This window comes from Fusarium keratoplasticum, chromosome 4 (genome assembly GCF_025433545.1).
Source record: "Fusarium keratoplasticum isolate Fu6.1 chromosome 4, whole genome shotgun sequence".
Classification (NCBI taxonomy): domain Eukaryota; kingdom Fungi; phylum Ascomycota; class Sordariomycetes; order Hypocreales; family Nectriaceae; genus Fusarium; species Fusarium keratoplasticum.
This window is the reverse complement of record NC_070532.1, coordinates 1578317-1595165: the sequence shown is the minus strand read 5'-3', so window position 1 is coordinate 1595165 and position 16849 is coordinate 1578317. Positions and strand designations below refer to the sequence as shown.

Genomic DNA, 16849 nt, shown 5'->3' with positions numbered 1-16849 from the left:
GGAGCTAAAAATAACGGGCCGCAGTCTTTGTTGTCTTTGTATGCAAGTCATTGGTGAGCTCATCCTCCAACCCTATAGCATGGATGCCAAGCCATGGATCACAGATGATGAGCTGTCAATCCTGCATAGGTAGTCAAGATACGAGTTACACAGCTTTCTACGATCTACAAGGAACTCATTCCGATGCATTCACGCTGTGCGACCTTTTAAATGGGAATCCGAATAAAGCAATAAACACCTATATCGACGGCTGCATACAACAGCCGTCATGCAACCACCCAGTATACAAAATCAATCTCAACAAGCAAAACTCCTCAAAACGCCCTGCCATGCATGCCGCTCGCTTTCCAATGCACCAGTCCAACCGAACGGGGTATACGGTATCAAACCAGAAGCATCAATCCATCCCCTAGACGCCGCGCCGCGCCACGCCTAAGCCACCAATCCCTCGTACGCCCTCTCGACAGTCCGGCTTCCCATGCCTGGCACCGTCCTCAGCTGTGCGAGACTCTCGATCCGGCCACCGGCCTCGTCTCCATCCACCAGGTCGAGGTAGTCTACCAGGTCACGGGCCTTCTTGGCACCGAAGCCGACGAGGCTTCGGATCTGAGTGAGATCACGCGAGTTGATAATGTCAAGGAGCTGCTGCGTGCGAGGAGACGCAGGGCCCTCATCGTCACCAGAGAGGAGGGACTTTGTGTTCAGAGCCTTCACCTTGAGCTTGCGAGACTTGGACTTGGCGCGGGCACCCTCCTCCTCGTCCACATCTGCCTCGGCCGTCTCATAGTCGCCATCGGCATCATCGTAGACGGGCCTTCGCTTCCTGCGGGGAGACTCTCGATGCTCAGAACCCGAGTGAGCACCACCATTCAACCGTGTCCGTAGCCTCTCAATCTTGCCGATGAGCTTCGCCTGTCCTGGGAAGAAGGGCAGAGCCATCTCGTACATCTTGAGGGCCGCCGCGTCCTCACCCCGTTCCTTGTGCTGCCGGGCAGCCAGCAGAAACCTCAGTCCATCCGACTTGGCATCGTCCCGCCACTCCTCGCTGTCAATTCGCCTCTCCAAAGCCTCCAGACGCTTCTGAACAGCCTCGCTAATCTCAGGCTGGACTGGAGGGGGCGGTTGAGCATCCTTCTCAGCCGCGACACGCGCGGCGAGGATCTCGCTGACCTTTTTCTCAACCATGGCCTCGATCTGAGCCGCAGACACCGTGATGGATGCCGGGGCGGTTGGCCTTGAGATCTTACTGGGCCTTACAATAGTCTCATTCTCAGAGGGTCGCTTGGTTGGGTTGGTCCGGCGAGACAGGTTGGAGCTCACCAGAGGACGAGTGGCAGGTGCCGGCTTCGTCTTGTCCGTGTAGACGCTAAAGGCCTTGACGGGCTTGTTGGCCTCAGCAGCCTTGTTGGCCTCGGCGGCCTTGGTAGCGATATTGCCATTGTGAACATTGTGGACATTGGCAAGAGGTCGCAACGGCTGACGCTGAACATTGGAGCCAGACAAGTTGGAGTTCGTCCTAGGAACTTGCTTGTAGACAATCTCGTTCTCGATCTCCCGGACTTCGATGCGCTTCGCGCGGGAGCTGACGTTGAGACTGCTGAGGGTATCGAGGTGGTAGCTTCGCAGAGGGGCGAGGTTCAGAATCATGACTGTGATGCCATTGTTCTGACCTAAGGACAAGATGCGCGTCATCTTGGACTCCCGGTACGGAATTCTTCGGTCACCGCGGCCGATGGCATCGATGCACTGGCTCAGAACGAAGAGACTCTTGTTGATGGCGGCGGATTCCACCAGCCTCTCCTTTCCATTGTCAGTGCGACGGTTGTCCTCAGATCCAGCCAAGTCAATGGCCGACGCAGTGCTCTCCCGAACCATGTCTCCAGTCGTCTGGGTCAGCTTGACGCGGAGAATGGCGTGGCTACGACTGCTGTGGGCATTGAGCTTGGTGGCTGCCGTGACGCGGTTGTTGTTGGCCTCGATGTACATCTTCTCAAAGTCTTTGAGGTCCTCGCATGCTCGCTCCGAAAGACCGACAACGACCGTCCTGCCATTGGCCTCAGCTCGCAGCGGCAGCCCAGTAGGCGTCCGCTTCTCAGGAGGCTCGAGGAGGTCGTAGACCTTGTCGTTGTAGATCTCGTAGTACGACAGGGCAACCTGGACGGTTGTCTCACCCTGCGAGTCCTTCATGATCTTCTTGCCTCTCCTGAACACATTGCTGAGCAGCCGGGGAATCACCCCTCGGTCGGCCAGCTTCAGACCGCCTCGCATCGTGTGCGTCTTTCCCGTTCCGGTGACACCGTAGGCGAATATCGTGACATCGTAGCCTTGGAAAAGGGACTTGAGGTGTGGCGCCACTGCTCAAGTCAACACACGACACGATACAAGCAAAAACAAACTGTGAAACTTTTTAGAGCGCACCTTCGGCAGTAAACAGACCCTCCTGGTTGACGTTCTGGTCGTAGACGCCATTGAAGGCGAACGAGAACTCCTCGCCATTGTTCTTTGGGTTGGGAATCTTGACAATGGTGTTTGGCGCGCCAGGCTCCGCGCTATCTGCCCTGACAATGATCTCCTTCTCGAGCTCCTTCTCGAGCAACGGCCGTATCCTGGCTACAACGCGGACACTCATGGCTTCGAATGGATTGGTCGACAGGGACGGGTGCGGGTGGGAGGATGGGTGATAGCGTAAGGTGGTATAAGGAAGCAAGGGAGAAGCAGAGCTTGTTTTGAGATGGGCGGTTGTCAGCCTACGGATCTGGCCGCATGGGAAGATTAGTGAAGATTGCTATTGCTAGGATCCTTCGCACGTCCGTTGCGGTCAGCGTTGACATGCTGGGGTAGCAACCTCGCTTGCAATATACACTACTGTTGGCACGACAACGGGTGCACGTGACGCGGGAAAAGCCGCTAGCATCATTCAGAGTTGGACATGGGATATGCTTCACATGAGATATACCCAGCTCTTGCGAGCTCATATCCCACCACAATGCGAGGCCAATTGCCGCTGCTGAGGACGGCGCGTGGCCTGCGACTCCTGCGGCCGACGCCGCCGCCATACGTCTGCACCCAGTGCCGGGCGATCCAGATCAGCGCCGCACCGAGCACCGAGACGCCCAAGGCCGGCGCTGATGCTTTCGGAGCTCTGGAGACGAGGGATCCCGCCGGTATGCCACGCCATTGAGGTGCTATGCAGTAAAATTTCTAACCGGAATCGGCTGCAGATGCTCGATTCGAGGTCCTCGGCGCTCCATACTCGCTGCTGTCGGTGACGCTGTCGGCGTCGCAGAAGCTGTACACCCGGAGGGGCACACTGGTTGCTGTCGCCGGCAAGCCTGATAGTGTAGGCAGTTACCTCCCGGGAAGAGAATAGAATGGCTGCTAATTATCCCCAGGCTCAATCCACGCTGTCAATTCTGAATCCCGTCACACGAGCCTTCCTCGGAGTCCCGTTCCTTTATCAGCGCATCTCGGCTACGACGCCCATCACGGCATTGATCGCAACCAAGTCGCCCACGACCACTTTTACGGTTCTTCACCTCGATGGGACGACAGACTGGATGGTTTCTCAGCGGAATGCGCTGCTCGCCTGGACCGGACACACACTCTCTCCCTCGGCGCGCCTCCAGACCGGACTCACGCTGGCGCATTGGGGTAACACCCATCTGACCGGACGAGGACTCGCCGCCCTGTCAGCGCCGGGACAGATCTACGAGCTCACGTTGAAGGAGGGCGAGGAGTTTGTGGCGCATCCCGGCAGTGTTGTTGCCTACACGGTGGGAAGACATCCCCCGCAGCCTTTCCGGTTCAAGAGCAACAGCCTGAGGATCCAGGTCCCCTCGCTGTCGAGGTGGATCCCGGAAGCCGAGTGGATGAAGACTGTCCGCAGCTCGGAGGCTTACAAGTTCTTGGCACGGGCACTCTACAGCTTGCGCACGGCGACTCGGAGGACCATCTGGGGCGACCGGCTGTTTCTGCAGTTCCACGGGCCGAGCCGGATCCTCATGTCGAGCCGAGGGGTGCGCGCCTCTGACGTGCTCACCAATAGGCAGGTGGATGAGATTGCTGATGCTCCTGCTGGTGTGCTTGCGCAGGCGTTGGAGCTGACCAACAAGCCGAAGCTGTCAGACGGATCTGCGTCCAAGACTTCTTCTGTCGAGTCTGCCAAGCAGGGTGAGGCGACAGGTATTCATGTTACACCAGCTGAGAAGGATGGCAAGGTCAAGTTTGAGGACGACAAGGACCTCAAGGAGTTTATCCGATGAGAGGGAGAGAGAGTAGAAAAGTAACAAGTGATATTGAGGGTACGAGAAAGGAGGCAGGCATATAAGCAAGGCCTTTGATATCATCTGTCATGTACCATTACCGATTCATAGAGAATAAGCCCATTGCGTGTGTATCAATATCAAAAGGTGATGATGACTTGTGGAATAGGGTAAATGGCCTGTCTTGCAGCTTTGGGGATCCTTGTCGATGCGGCTACAGCTGATGAGATTACTTGGTATGTTACCCACTTGAGGATAAGAAGAAAAGTCTCCAAGAGGATAAAAAGTTGCCGAAATTATTAATCTGCAAGTGAGAGAGAGAAGATAATCAGTGAGAGTGAGAATGGCCTTAGAAGCATTCGGCGTATTCAGGTTCCCCACTCGGATCCGAGCGGGCTATTTTACCCGGAACACGGATACGTACCTACCACGTTCATGACCGACTCCTGTATCGAAAAGAAAGACAAGCGTAGTTTTTTTATTGTTTTGTAAGCTTCAGAGATTATGCAATGGAGCATCTCTTTGCGTGAGGCCTTCTATTGGTTGATCTTGACACGTTTCTGGCCTAGTTTCCTTCTTCGCGACTCGGCCTTTCGCTCTTTGCTGTTGGAGCCGAGAGTTGTTTTCAGCCCTACAAAGGAATTTCTGGGGTGTAGTTTTTGGTGGTGAAGAGCTCTGGTCTGAGTGCCCAGAGCCTCTGTTCGATGATTGCTTGCGTTTATTCGTCAATAAAGAGTCTTTGTCTGTATACTTGATCACGTCCGTACTCTTCTTCCCGGGCTTTAAACACACCACGTCCTTAAACCCGAAGCCATGAGGCGGAATTACACCCATCACTTCATCAAGTAAACCCGATCGAGTCATAGATGGGGGGTGGAGAGAGGCCAGGAGACGATTCCCCGGCCCTTGGAGTTAACTTCTGACCGAGCCGAGCGGGAGATGGGTGTCCCACTTCCCACCCCCGGCTCCACGGCGATCCTGGGGGTCTGGGTCCTCGCGTAAGGTGTGCGAGACCGAGAGTTGGATTGGATTGTGAATTGTTGATATATATCTTTGTTTCGCCTCTTCAAGACTTGGTGTGTTGATCTCATACCATCTCATCTCATCTACATCGCTGGTATCACGAGTTGACCTCTGCCAGGCTAATCGGATTATAAACAACAAGCACAACCAAATTCAGCTCATCCAACTACACATTGACTTCCTCCCCTTATAAAAACAGCAGCCATGCCCGGCTCAACAATCTCATCGTCCTCCGAGACGGTCAACGAAAAAGCCTCTGTCAAAAACACCGAAAAGCCAGACCCCCAACCCTACGCCAGCACATCCCTCCAAATCATCCCCTCCCAAAATGACGACGCCAACGCAAACGTCCACCCAGAGCCATCCAACGCGGCCGAGGCCGACATCGAAAAGGCCCAGCCAGCTCCTCCAGGTCCGCCTCCCGGCATGGCACCCGCCGACTTCCCGGATGGCGGACTAGAGGCTTGGCTTGTCGTCTTTGGAGGGTGGTGTTCGCTGTTTTGCACGTTTGGACTTATCAACTGTGTTGGTGTCTTTCAAAAGTATTACCTTTCCGGTCCTCTCAGGGGCTACAATAGCTCTACCGTGAGCTGGATTCTATCAGTCGAGGTCTTTTTCATGATCTTTTGTGGTGCCATTGTATGTCCTCCTCTCCCCTTACTCTTATATCTTGCTAACTCCTTCAGTTCGGCCGGCTCTTTGATGTCTACGGCCCCAAGTACCTCCTCTACTTTGGCACCGTAGCCTACGTCTTCGGCCTCATGATGGTGTCCCTCTCGACGTCGTACTACCAAATATTTCTCTCGCAGTCCATCGTGGCCGCCATCGGCTCCAGTGCCGTCTTCAACGCCAGCATGTCGTCCCTCGTCACTTGGTTCTTCCGCCGTCGCGCCGCCGCCTTTGGCATCATGGTCTCTGGCTCGTCCCTTGGTGGTGTCGTCCTGCCCATCATGATGGACAAGATGATCAAGGAGGTTGGATTCCCTTGGATGATGCGCACCATGGCCTTCATGTTCCTCTTCCTGCTCGGCATCTCGTGTCTCACTGTCAAGTCCCGTCTGCCGCCTCGTCCGAAGCCATTCGTTTTTATGGAGTACATCAACGGCCTTCGAGAGCCTCGCATGGCCATTACAGTCATTGGATTCTTCTTCTTCATGTGGGGAATGTTCCTCCCTTTCAACTATGTCCTCCTCCAGGCTGAGGCTGCGGGAATGTCTCCGACCCTGATCCCCTACCTGCTGCCTATCCTGAACGCTGTGAGGTGAGTTGTCCTGAGTTCCATCGACTGTAAGCCTTTACTAACTCAACCTTAGCATCCTGGGCCGAATCATTCCTGGCATCATCGCCGACAAGCTTGGTCGATACAACGTCATGATCTTCATTACCTTCATCTCGGGCCTCTTCTGTCTCTGCATCTGGATCCCCGTTAAGGACACTGCCGGCATCCTCGTCTTTGCCATCATCTTTGGCTTCTCTTCTGGTGGTTACATCAGCTTGGCGCCTACACTCATCGCTCAAATCTCCGACATTCGTCAGATTGGCACACGCGTTGGTGCTGCTTTCGCCCTCCAGTCTTTCGGTGCTTTGACGGGTAGCCCCATTGGTGGCGCCATCGTCTCGGCCCAGAATGGCGACTATCTGGGTCTGCAGCTGTTTTGCGGAGTTGCCATGCTCATTGGCTGTGTTGCGGTTGTCGCTGCTCGCTATGTGCAGGTCGGCTTCAAGATGGTCAAGATTTGATCACTCCTCATTTCTTGGACATACACAAAATGGAGAAGTCTTTAATGTTCATTGTTGGACAGAGGAATAGGTTGTATATGGTTCGGAAGAACACAGCACGGCGCTGGTTTTGGTTACACATGTGTCATGAAAACAAAATAGGCTTGGAAAGGGAGGGCTAGATACCCAGTACAGGATAGAGACGGGCAAGTTGATTCTTGCATATAATATGATGGAATACATGCTAGAATATGAGTGCACCAGTGACTATGCTTTTGGTTGTTGTAGCTGGACAGATAGCATGGATACTATCGGGTTTCCAGACCAAGGAGGTTGATATGGCATTTAACATGTTGAAGCTATCATCAAAGTCAGCAAAGAACTACAAAGAGTTGCTGATGTAAATGGATGGAGCAAGAAATGAATTCTCAGGATGTAGATATTGTGAGCGTTGGAATCATTAAAATTCATAAACAGCCTCTGACTCGGTAGATCATCACAGAACAGGGGGAAGTGCAAGGGAACAAGGAATCAAGTTAATACATACCAATTCACGAGACCAGGGCAGCTTATGACTGCAGATAGAAAACTAGAGAAACTTTACTGGTCAGCAACAAAGACAACCATAATGATAGAACATTTCAAGTGTTGGGGGCAGGTGATCAGGATGTAGATATTGTGAGCGTTGTAATCATGAATTCATAAACAGCCTCTGACTCGATGAATCATCATAACAAGGAGATGTAAATAGAAAAGAATAAAGATGGAACATACCATGATCCAAGAGTCCAGACTCTTGTAGCTGTGAGTGTACAGTCAAGAAAGACACCTGAACTGGGTCAGCAACTGCCAAAAACAGCAATCAAAATGGCTAATTGGAAGTGTGGGTGCTCAGGATGTAGATATTGACGAGTGTTGTAATCATTAAGATCATAAACAGCCTCTGACTCCTTGAATCATCATAGCAGGGAGGGGAATGGTAATGTTGAAGGGGGTGTCGGGATATGTAAACGTACCTTGGAAGCAACCTATCTTGTCCAAGCGTGAGCAGGCACAGTCTCAGAGCCGCACATGGAACAAAACAAAACTCCAATTCTCTAGTGTAGCACCTCTTCTTCGCCCAGAAGAGTTATGTACAATCGCTTCCGTCCCGCTCGCCCGCTTGCCGTGTTCATTGGCTACCGGCAATAGTCGCGTTGACGGGGTTAACCTCGAATCCGTACTTCTCCTTGAGGCGCTCTGCCCTCCGCTCGTCGTATCCGGGGGGTTGGATACCTGCTGCTGTGAGAATGGGACCATGGCTACCGTCGTGCGCGACTTACCTCGGCCCTCGCCAATCTCCGAGATGGTCTGCTCAAGCGGCAATCGAGTTGTCCGTCGGGCCGTCTCCTTGCGCTCGAAAGTATCGTCCTCCTTCTTGAAGGTGTCGTATCGGTTGCCAAGGTAGTAGAACATGCCCTGGAAAACACCAACGGACGCACCCAGGCCCATGACGACGGGCATTCTCCTCGCTGCTGCGTGTCAGATGTAACTCCTCGTATGAATTGAATATTGAGAACCGTACAGGGAAGACCCAGGACAGCACCCATCATGAAACCACCAAAGCCGGCCGACCAGGGATCGTTCTCCTCGCGGAGGTTCATGGCGGTTCGGGAAAAGAAGACGTAGGCGGCGGGAGCGGCAGCTAGACGACCCAATTAGCACCCCAGATGGACCAATTGACAAGCTTAAGACGTGGAATGCATACTGGCGAGGCCAATGATGGGGGCGCCGCGGGTAAAGACGCTCAGGGCGCCGACGTTTGTCTTTGCCAGGGCGTTGCGGATCGAGGCGATGAAGAGACCACTGGCACCGCCGACGAGGCCGGCCTTGGCGGTGTCGTCGAGGACATCGTAGGGCTTGAAGACGGTGGAGGGCTCGAAGTGAGCCCGGGGAGTCGCGCTCTTCGGGTGCTCCATGGCGGTTCTGGCTGGCGTCGCTGGCGTCGCTGAGGGGATGCGGGAGCTGTTTTGATTCTTTGGCCTGAGGTTGAAGCCGAGCTCCCAAGTCTGGAGGATTCAAGAGTGCCTCCACTGAAACACGTGATGTTGGTCATTCAATTGCCTTGCCGTGATTGGTCAGGTGTCAAGGAGCGAATTTGCAGAGGCCGGTCGGTACGTACCTATGACAGTGCCCCACCATCGACGACCTCAATGAGAAAAATCCGCCGTCAAGACAGACTCACTGAGTTTGTCTCTTGCTAAATTCAAATCGAGTTCTCTGACCCGCTTATAAAGGTCTTCATATAAGAATTGGAAGGCTGTAACTTTTTCCAACCGTTTCATACGTTTTGTTCTCGAAAGAAACGCCCTGAACTCCAACATACGACAATTGCAGGCGTTGAAAAGTTCCCGTATAAGAGGATTGTAGCTCTTACACATCACTCAAGCTGTCGAACCTACTTCAGGCCTCGCAAACCCAGAACATCAAATTACTCAACTTGAGTTTACTTCCTTTACGAAAACTTGATCACCCTTTATAAACTCACCTGGACCCTTTGGACAACCTTCGCCTTGAACAGTATCCCAGGCTTTTTTCACCTGGAGGAGGAGGTAAAATGTCTGCCATGGACACAGATTCAACAGAGAGGCCCTCCGTGGACCAAGAGGTCAAAGAAGTGAGCGAAGAAACCAAGACGGCTGCACCCTCAGAAGCTTCAGTCCTTCCCCAAAAGCGACCCGCCGAAGATGACGCTCCCCCCATGTCCAAGAACGCCCTCAAGCGCCTGAGGAAGCAGCAAGAGTGGGAGGCCGGCAAGGAGGATCGCAAGCAGAAGCGCAAGGAGAACCGCCAGGCCCGCCGCGTCCGCAAGCGCGAGGAAAAGGCCGCCCTCGTCGCTCAGGGCATCAACCCGGACGCCCAGAAGACCCAGAAGCCCCCCTCGGTCAGCGTCCCCGTCTCGCTCATCTTTGACTGCGACTTTGAGCAGTACATGATGGACAAAGAGCTCGTGTCGCTCGGGAGCCAGATCACCAGGTCGTACTCGGAGAACAAGAATGCTCGCTTCCGCACGCACATGTTTGTTTCTGGGTGGAACGGGAAGCTGGCTGCGCGTTTCCATGAGGTGCTTGAGGACAAGCACAAGAACTGGAAGGGCATTGATTTCCTTGAAGGAGACTTTATTGCTTGCGCTGAAGAGGCGCGTAAGAAGATGCAGGAGAACGGTGGCAAGATGATCGACCCCCTGCAAAAGAGTCTCGACGAAAAGGTCCCCTGGGAGAGGGACGAGAGGGACCCCTTCCCCATGCCCGACCCTGAGCCTGAGCCGCGAGAAGAGTACAAGGACATTGTGTACCTGTCCTCCGACTCTCCGTACACGCTCGAGCGGCTCGAGCCCAACACGAGCTACGTCATCGGCGGGCTCGTCGACAAGAACCGCGAAAAGGGACTGTGCTACAAGCGGGCGCGGCAGCTTGGCATCCGGACCGCTCGGCTGCCCATCGGCCAGTACATGGTGATGGCGAGCCGGCAGGTGCTCGCCACGAACCACGTCGTCGAGATTATGCTCAAGTGGCTCGAGTACGAGAACTGGGGTGACGCATTCCTTAGCGTTATCCCCAAGCGTAAGGGAGGACAGCTAAGGCAGCAAGAGGGTGCTTCAGGCGAGGTGGACGAAGATGAGGGCGAAGAGGCCGAGGGTGAAGCTCAAGAGCCTGTTCCAGAAGCAGAGACCGAGGAAGCTGCTTCAAAACCATAGAGCCTATATTATACCATGTGCGCCAGCCAATTTACATAAATACCAAGTCTACCGCATGTGTACAGTGTCATGACGTCCATCCAGCCCTTCATATCTGCTCAAAACTCCATACTGGTATCCTCGCGCTCCCGCTTCACCTTGACATCCTTCTCATCCTTCATTAGCCCATTGACAAAGTGTCTAAACTGCTCGATATACGGCTTCAAGCTTGTCTTTTCCCAATCCGCCGTGCTTTTGTTGGCCTCCTCATCCTCATCACCCTTCCAAGCATCAATCTCTGCCAGAAGGCCTTGAACCGTAGGTACGCCTAGGGGATCAAAGTCCTCGAGGTTCTTGGTGTTGATGGGCACACAAACGCGACCGGTGCCGGGGTGAACGACAAAGGGACTCTTGAGCAAATGGTTGAGTTTCTTGCTGACTTCAATATCCAGTCGAGGATAGGTGTACTCCAGGACAATGTCCTGCTTGGCTTCCAGGAGTTGCCTGGCGTCGAGGTTCTTGCTGGCGCCCGACTTGGCCACGGCATCAATGTCGGCCCATTTTGACGCCGAGGCACGGCCAGGGGCAGCGTCCCACTTCCTTCGGAGAGACTCGTTGAGATTCTGGTTGGGAAGGAGTTGTAGCAACTTCTCGGCCTGTTCAGTGGAAGCCCAAGGGTCTTGCACATCGAGGACATCCTCTTGGAAGTGAGTCTTGAGAATCTCCAAACTTCGTCTAAAAGGTGTTAGTAGACATTTTCCTGTGGCTAAGGCCAAACTTACGCCAAGTGAGGGTGCAGCGGCCTCCTCACATTAACCTTCTTTCCACTCTGAGCACCTCCCTTGACTACCTCGAGATAACCAGCAATCGCCCTCCTCTTCTGATCATCCATGCTCCGAACCTTCTTGTCGCACACCCAGGCGTGAGCACCTCTTCGACCCGAGTACACCCACATGATATGCTTGAAGCCAAAGTCCTCCCGTAGCGCGGCGTCGAGGACCTTGATCGCCATGGTCATGAACTGCCAGCACTTGTTGCAGATGTTGGCCTTGTCGCAGCACGTTCGCACATCGTCATAGTCTGTCAAATCGATATCGAAGCAGAGTTCCTTGGCAAGGGGTTTGAAACCGGAAGACTTGACGAGAGTCTTGCGGTCGCGGGGGTTGGTGGTGTAGACGGGGCCGATTTCGAAACGAGAGGGCATCAACCGTAGGACGTCCTTGCGAAGCCTATCGATATAGCGTTAGAGCAGAAGTTTTAGTGGTAGTAGATAACATACATGTCGGCTGTAGGGAAAGATTGGTATCGAAGGTAGGCATCGTTCGAAAGGGTAAAGGCGAATTCTCGGTTGCCAAAGTCGTTGGTAGGTGTCGGGCTGTGGTTGAGCCACTGGAAAAGGTATCGCCAGGGGAATAGTCGCTGGTAGAAACTGCGCATGACTTCTGGGTCTGAAGCCCTCATGGACATGACATCACTGGCCAACAGTTAGTCTACCTCGCCGGGGTTTAAGAATATTGATGCGCTCACGCTGGCCCTGAAGCAACCTGAGAGCTCTCCTGCGGGGGTGCAGAGCTAGGGAACTCATCATCCGAATCCACATCGTCAAACAAGTCCTCGAGCTGCTTGACATCCTTCTTGGTGTCTTCAGCATCAGCCATGTTGGCATCAGCTTCCGGTGCTGGCGGCGCCGTTTCATTGGAGATGCCGGCCTCCTCCACCGGCTCGTCCTTAACGTTGGCTGGAGATGACATGGTAGGCTGCTTGGAGAAATTGAGATCTCGGCTCCTCTTCGAGGTCTTTCGCTGTACTAGTCGACCAGTATCGTCCCGAATTGAGATGCCAGGCAGCGTTGCTCGTCGTCGTAGTGATGCTAGGAAGATTATGTGGGCGAGGGGTGGAACGCGCCGGGACGCGTCTTTTCGTGTAAAGCGATTTCCACATTTGGCCATAGGTACGTACCTCACACTTTTATTGATCTGCCACGGCAACGTTCAACTGGCCATCATTTGGAGTTGACATATTGAACTACCTAGTGTCTCTTGAAGCTACGGTAAGCTCCATATTCTCGTAGGTTTTTGTCAAATCATCAAGTAATAGGGTGTGTCTGGAACAACTCGACTGTACAGGGGATTCAGCTTGAGAAGGAACAACTCCAGCAGAGCAACTACATTTATCAAAGGTCCAAGGCTTTTGTCCAGTCTATTCATGGGTATTGTCCAATTATGTAAATCCGCTTCTCTATATATCTACTCAACCTCCTCAATCTTCTTGATCACTTCGCCACCCAACCTCGCAATCTCCAATAGCACCGCCTTGCGGTTTACCTCGACAACGTCGTCATCCTCGCCGGCAACCTTGTTAAAGTTGTATGGCAGACCAACGCGGAACTTTTGCTGTTGCAGCTTCGGGTTCCAGATGGCGCCAATAACGGCGTCATCATCCTCGCCATTGTTCGTCCCCCGGAAGAACACGAGCGTGTCCTCGTACGCACGCTGTAGCTCCTGCATGAGAACATCGACAGGATGAGCTCGGATAGGTAGAGGTGCGCGACCCGTGCGATCATCGAGGTTCTTGAATTGGGAGTGGCGGCGGGCAGATGGGTCAGAAGCAGCTTCTCGGAGAATGGAGCGAATGGCCTTGCGGGAGAGATGGAAGAGGACATCGTAGTCCTCAAGGGAGGTGTCAAAGAGCTGAGAGACATCAAGATGGTACCCCTCATCCTTAACAAGTTTGCAAGCAGCCTTGGCAAGGCGTGTCATGCGCGAGGCGATGAGCTTGGAGGGGCCGTTGCGAGTGTACGCAAGGCCAGAAGGATCATTGGAGGTTGCAACGATCATGACGGTGTGGTTCATGTTAGGGTCTCGCTTCCGCCATGTTTCAAGCTCTTTGTGAATCGTGGAACGATCATCGTTGGTCAGCTCCTCAGCCGAGTCGACAATCAAGGGCTCATCACGCCAGTCCCAGCGGGAGAGGAAGGTCAGAGTTCGTAGGAAGCCAGTCGAAACACTTGAGGGTGCCCGCCAGGGGTAAGGCTGGAGGAAAACGTGCAGAACAAAGAGCTCAATAAGCTCCTCACTGATGTGACCCGAAAGCTTGTGGCAATTGAACCAGTGCTTAACCAGGCGAATGGTCTGCGATAGAGAGTGAAGTCTCGTGCAGAAAGTTGAGATGGTTTGCGTATGAATAGGCAGGGTTGTGAAAAGCCAGTTAAACCTGGCGAAAGCAGCTTCCGACTCTTCACGAACATGTTGGTCCAGGGTCTTGTTCTTAATCTGACGCTCCAACAAGGTCTCCTCCAAGTCGCAGTGAATTCTCAATCGGAAGGATGCACCAGAGTCATACACGATATCGAGATAAGCCAGGTTTTCAATGCCAATCTCCTGGTTCTCTCGACCGAGATAGGTTGTGATGTTGTCCTTGGCAGAGGTGAGTCGCCTGTCAAAGTCGAGAAGGAACTCAATTTTGGCCTCCTGGATCGCAATGAGGTTCTCTGGCCATCGGCTTGAGGCCTCGAAATAGAGGTTCACATCGATAGGCTCAATAGTTCCCTGGTGGAACCCAGGCATCGGGGCGTCGATCGAGGCATAGCGAGCGGCTGGCGAGACTGGCGAAAGCTGTCGGATCTGCAGTGGCAGGTCCTCTAGATTCCGGATATCATGCTCAAGAGTCTGGAACGCCCGTCGAGCTGCATCAAATGCCTCCTTATCCATGTGAGACAAGGTGATGACGTTAGAGAAACCCGCGCCAAAGGGAGTAATCTCCTCCTTGACAATCTTGAGGTGTCGCTTCAAGATATGGGCAGTAATCTCCTCACAAATCTGGAAAGGGGCCTTGCTCGTCCACTCGATACACTCGAGGATACTTCCATCCTTGAACCTGCGCAGCTCAGCCTTCTCACCCCAGAATTGCCGGAATCGCGCAGCGTCCTTTTGCTCCTCTGCGGGAGGACCATGCTCCATTTGGCGAGACATCTGAGCAAATTCAAACATGACCCCAAAAAGGACCTTATCCGAATCTGAAGGGTGGAAGGAGCTCAATGACCACCCCTTTCTCGAGGGCAGCTGGAAATGCACGAGCTGGGCCCGAGTGCCATAGGCCTTCTTGAGAATCTTGTGCGCCTCCAGGCTGAAATCCCAGGCAGGCCCTCTTCGGTCAGGGGACTTGGCGGCCTTGGAAATATCCTGAGTCTTGATCTCGAATATGGCGTCAAAGGTCTGTAGAGGTGCATCCGACTTGACAATAAAAGTCGGCTCAAACTTGTCGGCGGCTTCATCTGCGAGAAGATCGGTGGTCGACTTGGCGTGCATCTGCAAAAGACTCGCTGACCAGGGGCTCATCTTGGACAGAACATTAAGCTCTCGCACCGGGTCGTACATGACCGGACCAGACTCTTTGACAGTATCAGGGCTTATCTTGGAAGATCCAAAGACAAATGCCTTCTTGTTGAAGTCTGTGGTTGAAAGGAACTGAACAGCAGCCTTGAACAACTCGGTGCTGCTCAACGACGTCGACAGTGCTGCTTGACCGTTTCGACCGCCCATTTGAAGCAAGAGAGCGATCATTACCGACCACTCAAAATGTCCAAAGCCACCCTGAGAAACGGAGCTTCCAAAACCTCTTTGCTGCAGCCAGATCCTGCCGAGGACACAGGCATCAGGGAAAGCTGGGCACTCGTTCTTGGCGTGTGTGAGAACTCGCAGGTATGAGATGAATGTCTCCTCTGCCTTGAGGGTAGAGTTGTAGAAGGGGGTGCTCAATTGGGTCTTCTTGTCGTCGGTTTCGCCGCTCTTGTTGTTGTTCGAGGCCGCGAGGAGCTTTGACTTGGGGAAGAGTCCATCAGGGGCGCAAGGAATAACTCGAATGACATAGGGTGACTTTGGTGCCTTTGCCTTTTTCTTAGAAGCCTTGCCCTTTGACTCCTTGGGCTCCTCCTCTTCCTCGGGCTTGGGTCGGAGAGTGAGCACGGGCAGGAGAGGATTCTCATTGAGAAGTTCAAAACCAAGGTCCATCTCTGTACCCAGCTCTTTCTTGACGTGCGCAGCGACATATGCAATGTAATAGGCTCGGCGGTAAAAGTATCGCATGCTTGTGTAGTCCTTTTCCTGGAACATGGCCTTGGGCATCTGGATGACCATGTCGATGCCGAATTGGGCCTGGGTCTTGATCATGGTCTTTGCGACGTAGCTGCCGACGACATTGTACTGAGCTGGTTTGGCAAATGATAGCTTGTAAGGCGCATCCTTGGCGGGTCTCGGCTCGGGATAGGGAACAACGACGCGGTGTTTCTTCTCGAAGCTGGCTGTAGCTTCAGCAATCTGGAAAATGTATTAGTTCTCAACTCGTTAATAGGTTCGAGTGAACGAACAGGCACAGCATCGTGAGGAGGTGCAGAGTCGATAGCCTCCTTCAAGCGATGCAGATGCGCATCAACACCCTTCAATGCCTTGGCATAGTCGAGTTTTGCTTCCTTGAGAAGCTCATCGGTTTGGAGGACGAAGGTGCTGGCAGTTGAGACTCGCGCCGAGCTCCTGGCCTCAAAGTCGATGAGACCATCGTGTCTCAGACCGGAGCCGGAATGATCGAGCTTGCGCCGTTTCGAACTAGACTCCATGATGACGGGGGGGAAGTTGTTGCGCCGGCCGAATAATGGCGGTTTCCGTCAAAGAATCGTTGGTGTTGAGACTACCACTATTTGTCTGCTTGGGTCTGGCAGGTAATTTTTTTTTCCTCCGTCTCGCGCATGCGGGGCGATAAGATCCTAATCGGGCTTATCAGGGTGCTTATCGGCGATAGGCAGGTACGTACCGCAACGCAACCAGAAAGGAAAGTGCCCGAGAGTCCCTGCAGCTGCAGCAAAGGATGGGATGGGAACCTCTCACGGCGCGTCATTTCTTAGAAAAACGCCGATCTCCATCGGAACCGAAACTAGGATTATTATCGTCGAGTCTCAAAGTCCCTTACTTTACGGATCCGATCATCACCTCTTCTGCTCAGAGTAAATACGCGACCGGCGTCTGCCCCTGCGCTTGCAATATGCAGCTACCGGCTCCTGGAATCACCTGGGCCATCACATCAAGCAGCCCTTGCTTCCATTAGCTAAACTGTCAAACATAGACGTGCAACGCCTTGC

The 16849-nt window shown here is 53.5% G+C and overlaps 7 protein-coding genes across 7 annotated transcripts; 3 read left to right on the top strand and 4 right to left on the bottom strand.

The window, feature by feature from the left end:
- Positions 1-432: 432 nt before the first annotated feature.
- NCS57_00557000 (Kinesin motor domain-containing protein) lies at positions 433-2629 on the bottom strand (the record flags this gene model as incomplete). The annotated part of the gene is made up of 2 exons (XM_053055486.1): positions 433-2354; positions 2419-2629. 2 exons carry the CDS (start codon positions 2627-2629, stop codon positions 433-435), a joined length of 2133 nt encoding a protein of 710 aa, XP_052914441.1.
- A 327-nt stretch (positions 2630-2956) lies between these two features.
- Positions 2957-4262, top strand: NCS57_00556900 (Altered inheritance of mitochondria protein 24, mitochondrial; the record flags this gene model as incomplete). Its single annotated transcript, XM_053055485.1, has 3 exons — positions 2957-3164; positions 3222-3340; positions 3393-4262. The coding sequence occupies exons 1-3, from the start codon at positions 2987-2989 to the stop codon at positions 4260-4262; spliced, it is 1167 nt and encodes a 388-aa protein (XP_052914440.1). The 5' UTR covers positions 2957-2986.
- A 1227-nt stretch (positions 4263-5489) lies between these two features.
- Positions 5490-7025, top strand: NCS57_00556800 (MFS domain-containing protein; the record flags this gene model as incomplete). Its single annotated transcript, XM_053055484.1, has 3 exons — positions 5490-5924; positions 5972-6546; positions 6599-7025. 3 exons carry the CDS (start codon positions 5490-5492, stop codon positions 7023-7025), a joined length of 1437 nt encoding a protein of 478 aa, XP_052914439.1.
- Positions 7026-8175: 1150 nt separating this feature from the next.
- On the bottom strand, positions 8176-8962 carry NCS57_00556700 (uncharacterized protein; the record flags this gene model as incomplete). Its single annotated transcript, XM_053055483.1, has 4 exons — positions 8176-8279; positions 8327-8515; positions 8569-8688; positions 8752-8962. 4 exons carry the CDS (start codon positions 8960-8962, stop codon positions 8176-8178), a joined length of 624 nt encoding a protein of 207 aa, XP_052914438.1.
- Positions 8963-9600: 638 nt separating this feature from the next.
- On the top strand, positions 9601-10740 carry NCS57_00556600 (TRNA (guanine(9)-N1)-methyltransferase; the record flags this gene model as incomplete). Its single annotated transcript, XM_053055482.1, has 1 exon — positions 9601-10740. One exon carries the CDS (start codon positions 9601-9603, stop codon positions 10738-10740), a length of 1140 nt encoding a protein of 379 aa, XP_052914437.1.
- A 98-nt stretch (positions 10741-10838) lies between these two features.
- Positions 10839-12470, bottom strand: NCS57_00556500 (DNA primase; the record flags this gene model as incomplete). Its single annotated transcript, XM_053055481.1, has 4 exons — positions 10839-11454; positions 11502-11948; positions 11999-12193; positions 12247-12470. The coding sequence occupies 4 exons, from the start codon at positions 12468-12470 to the stop codon at positions 10839-10841; spliced, it is 1482 nt and encodes a 493-aa protein (XP_052914436.1).
- A 495-nt stretch (positions 12471-12965) lies between these two features.
- Positions 12966-16330, bottom strand: NCS57_00556400 (U3 small nucleolar RNA-associated protein 22; the record flags this gene model as incomplete). Its single annotated transcript, XM_053055480.1, has 2 exons — positions 12966-16034; positions 16085-16330. The coding sequence occupies 2 exons, from the start codon at positions 16328-16330 to the stop codon at positions 12966-12968; spliced, it is 3315 nt and encodes a 1104-aa protein (XP_052914435.1).
- Between the last annotated feature and the right edge of the window lie 519 nt (positions 16331-16849).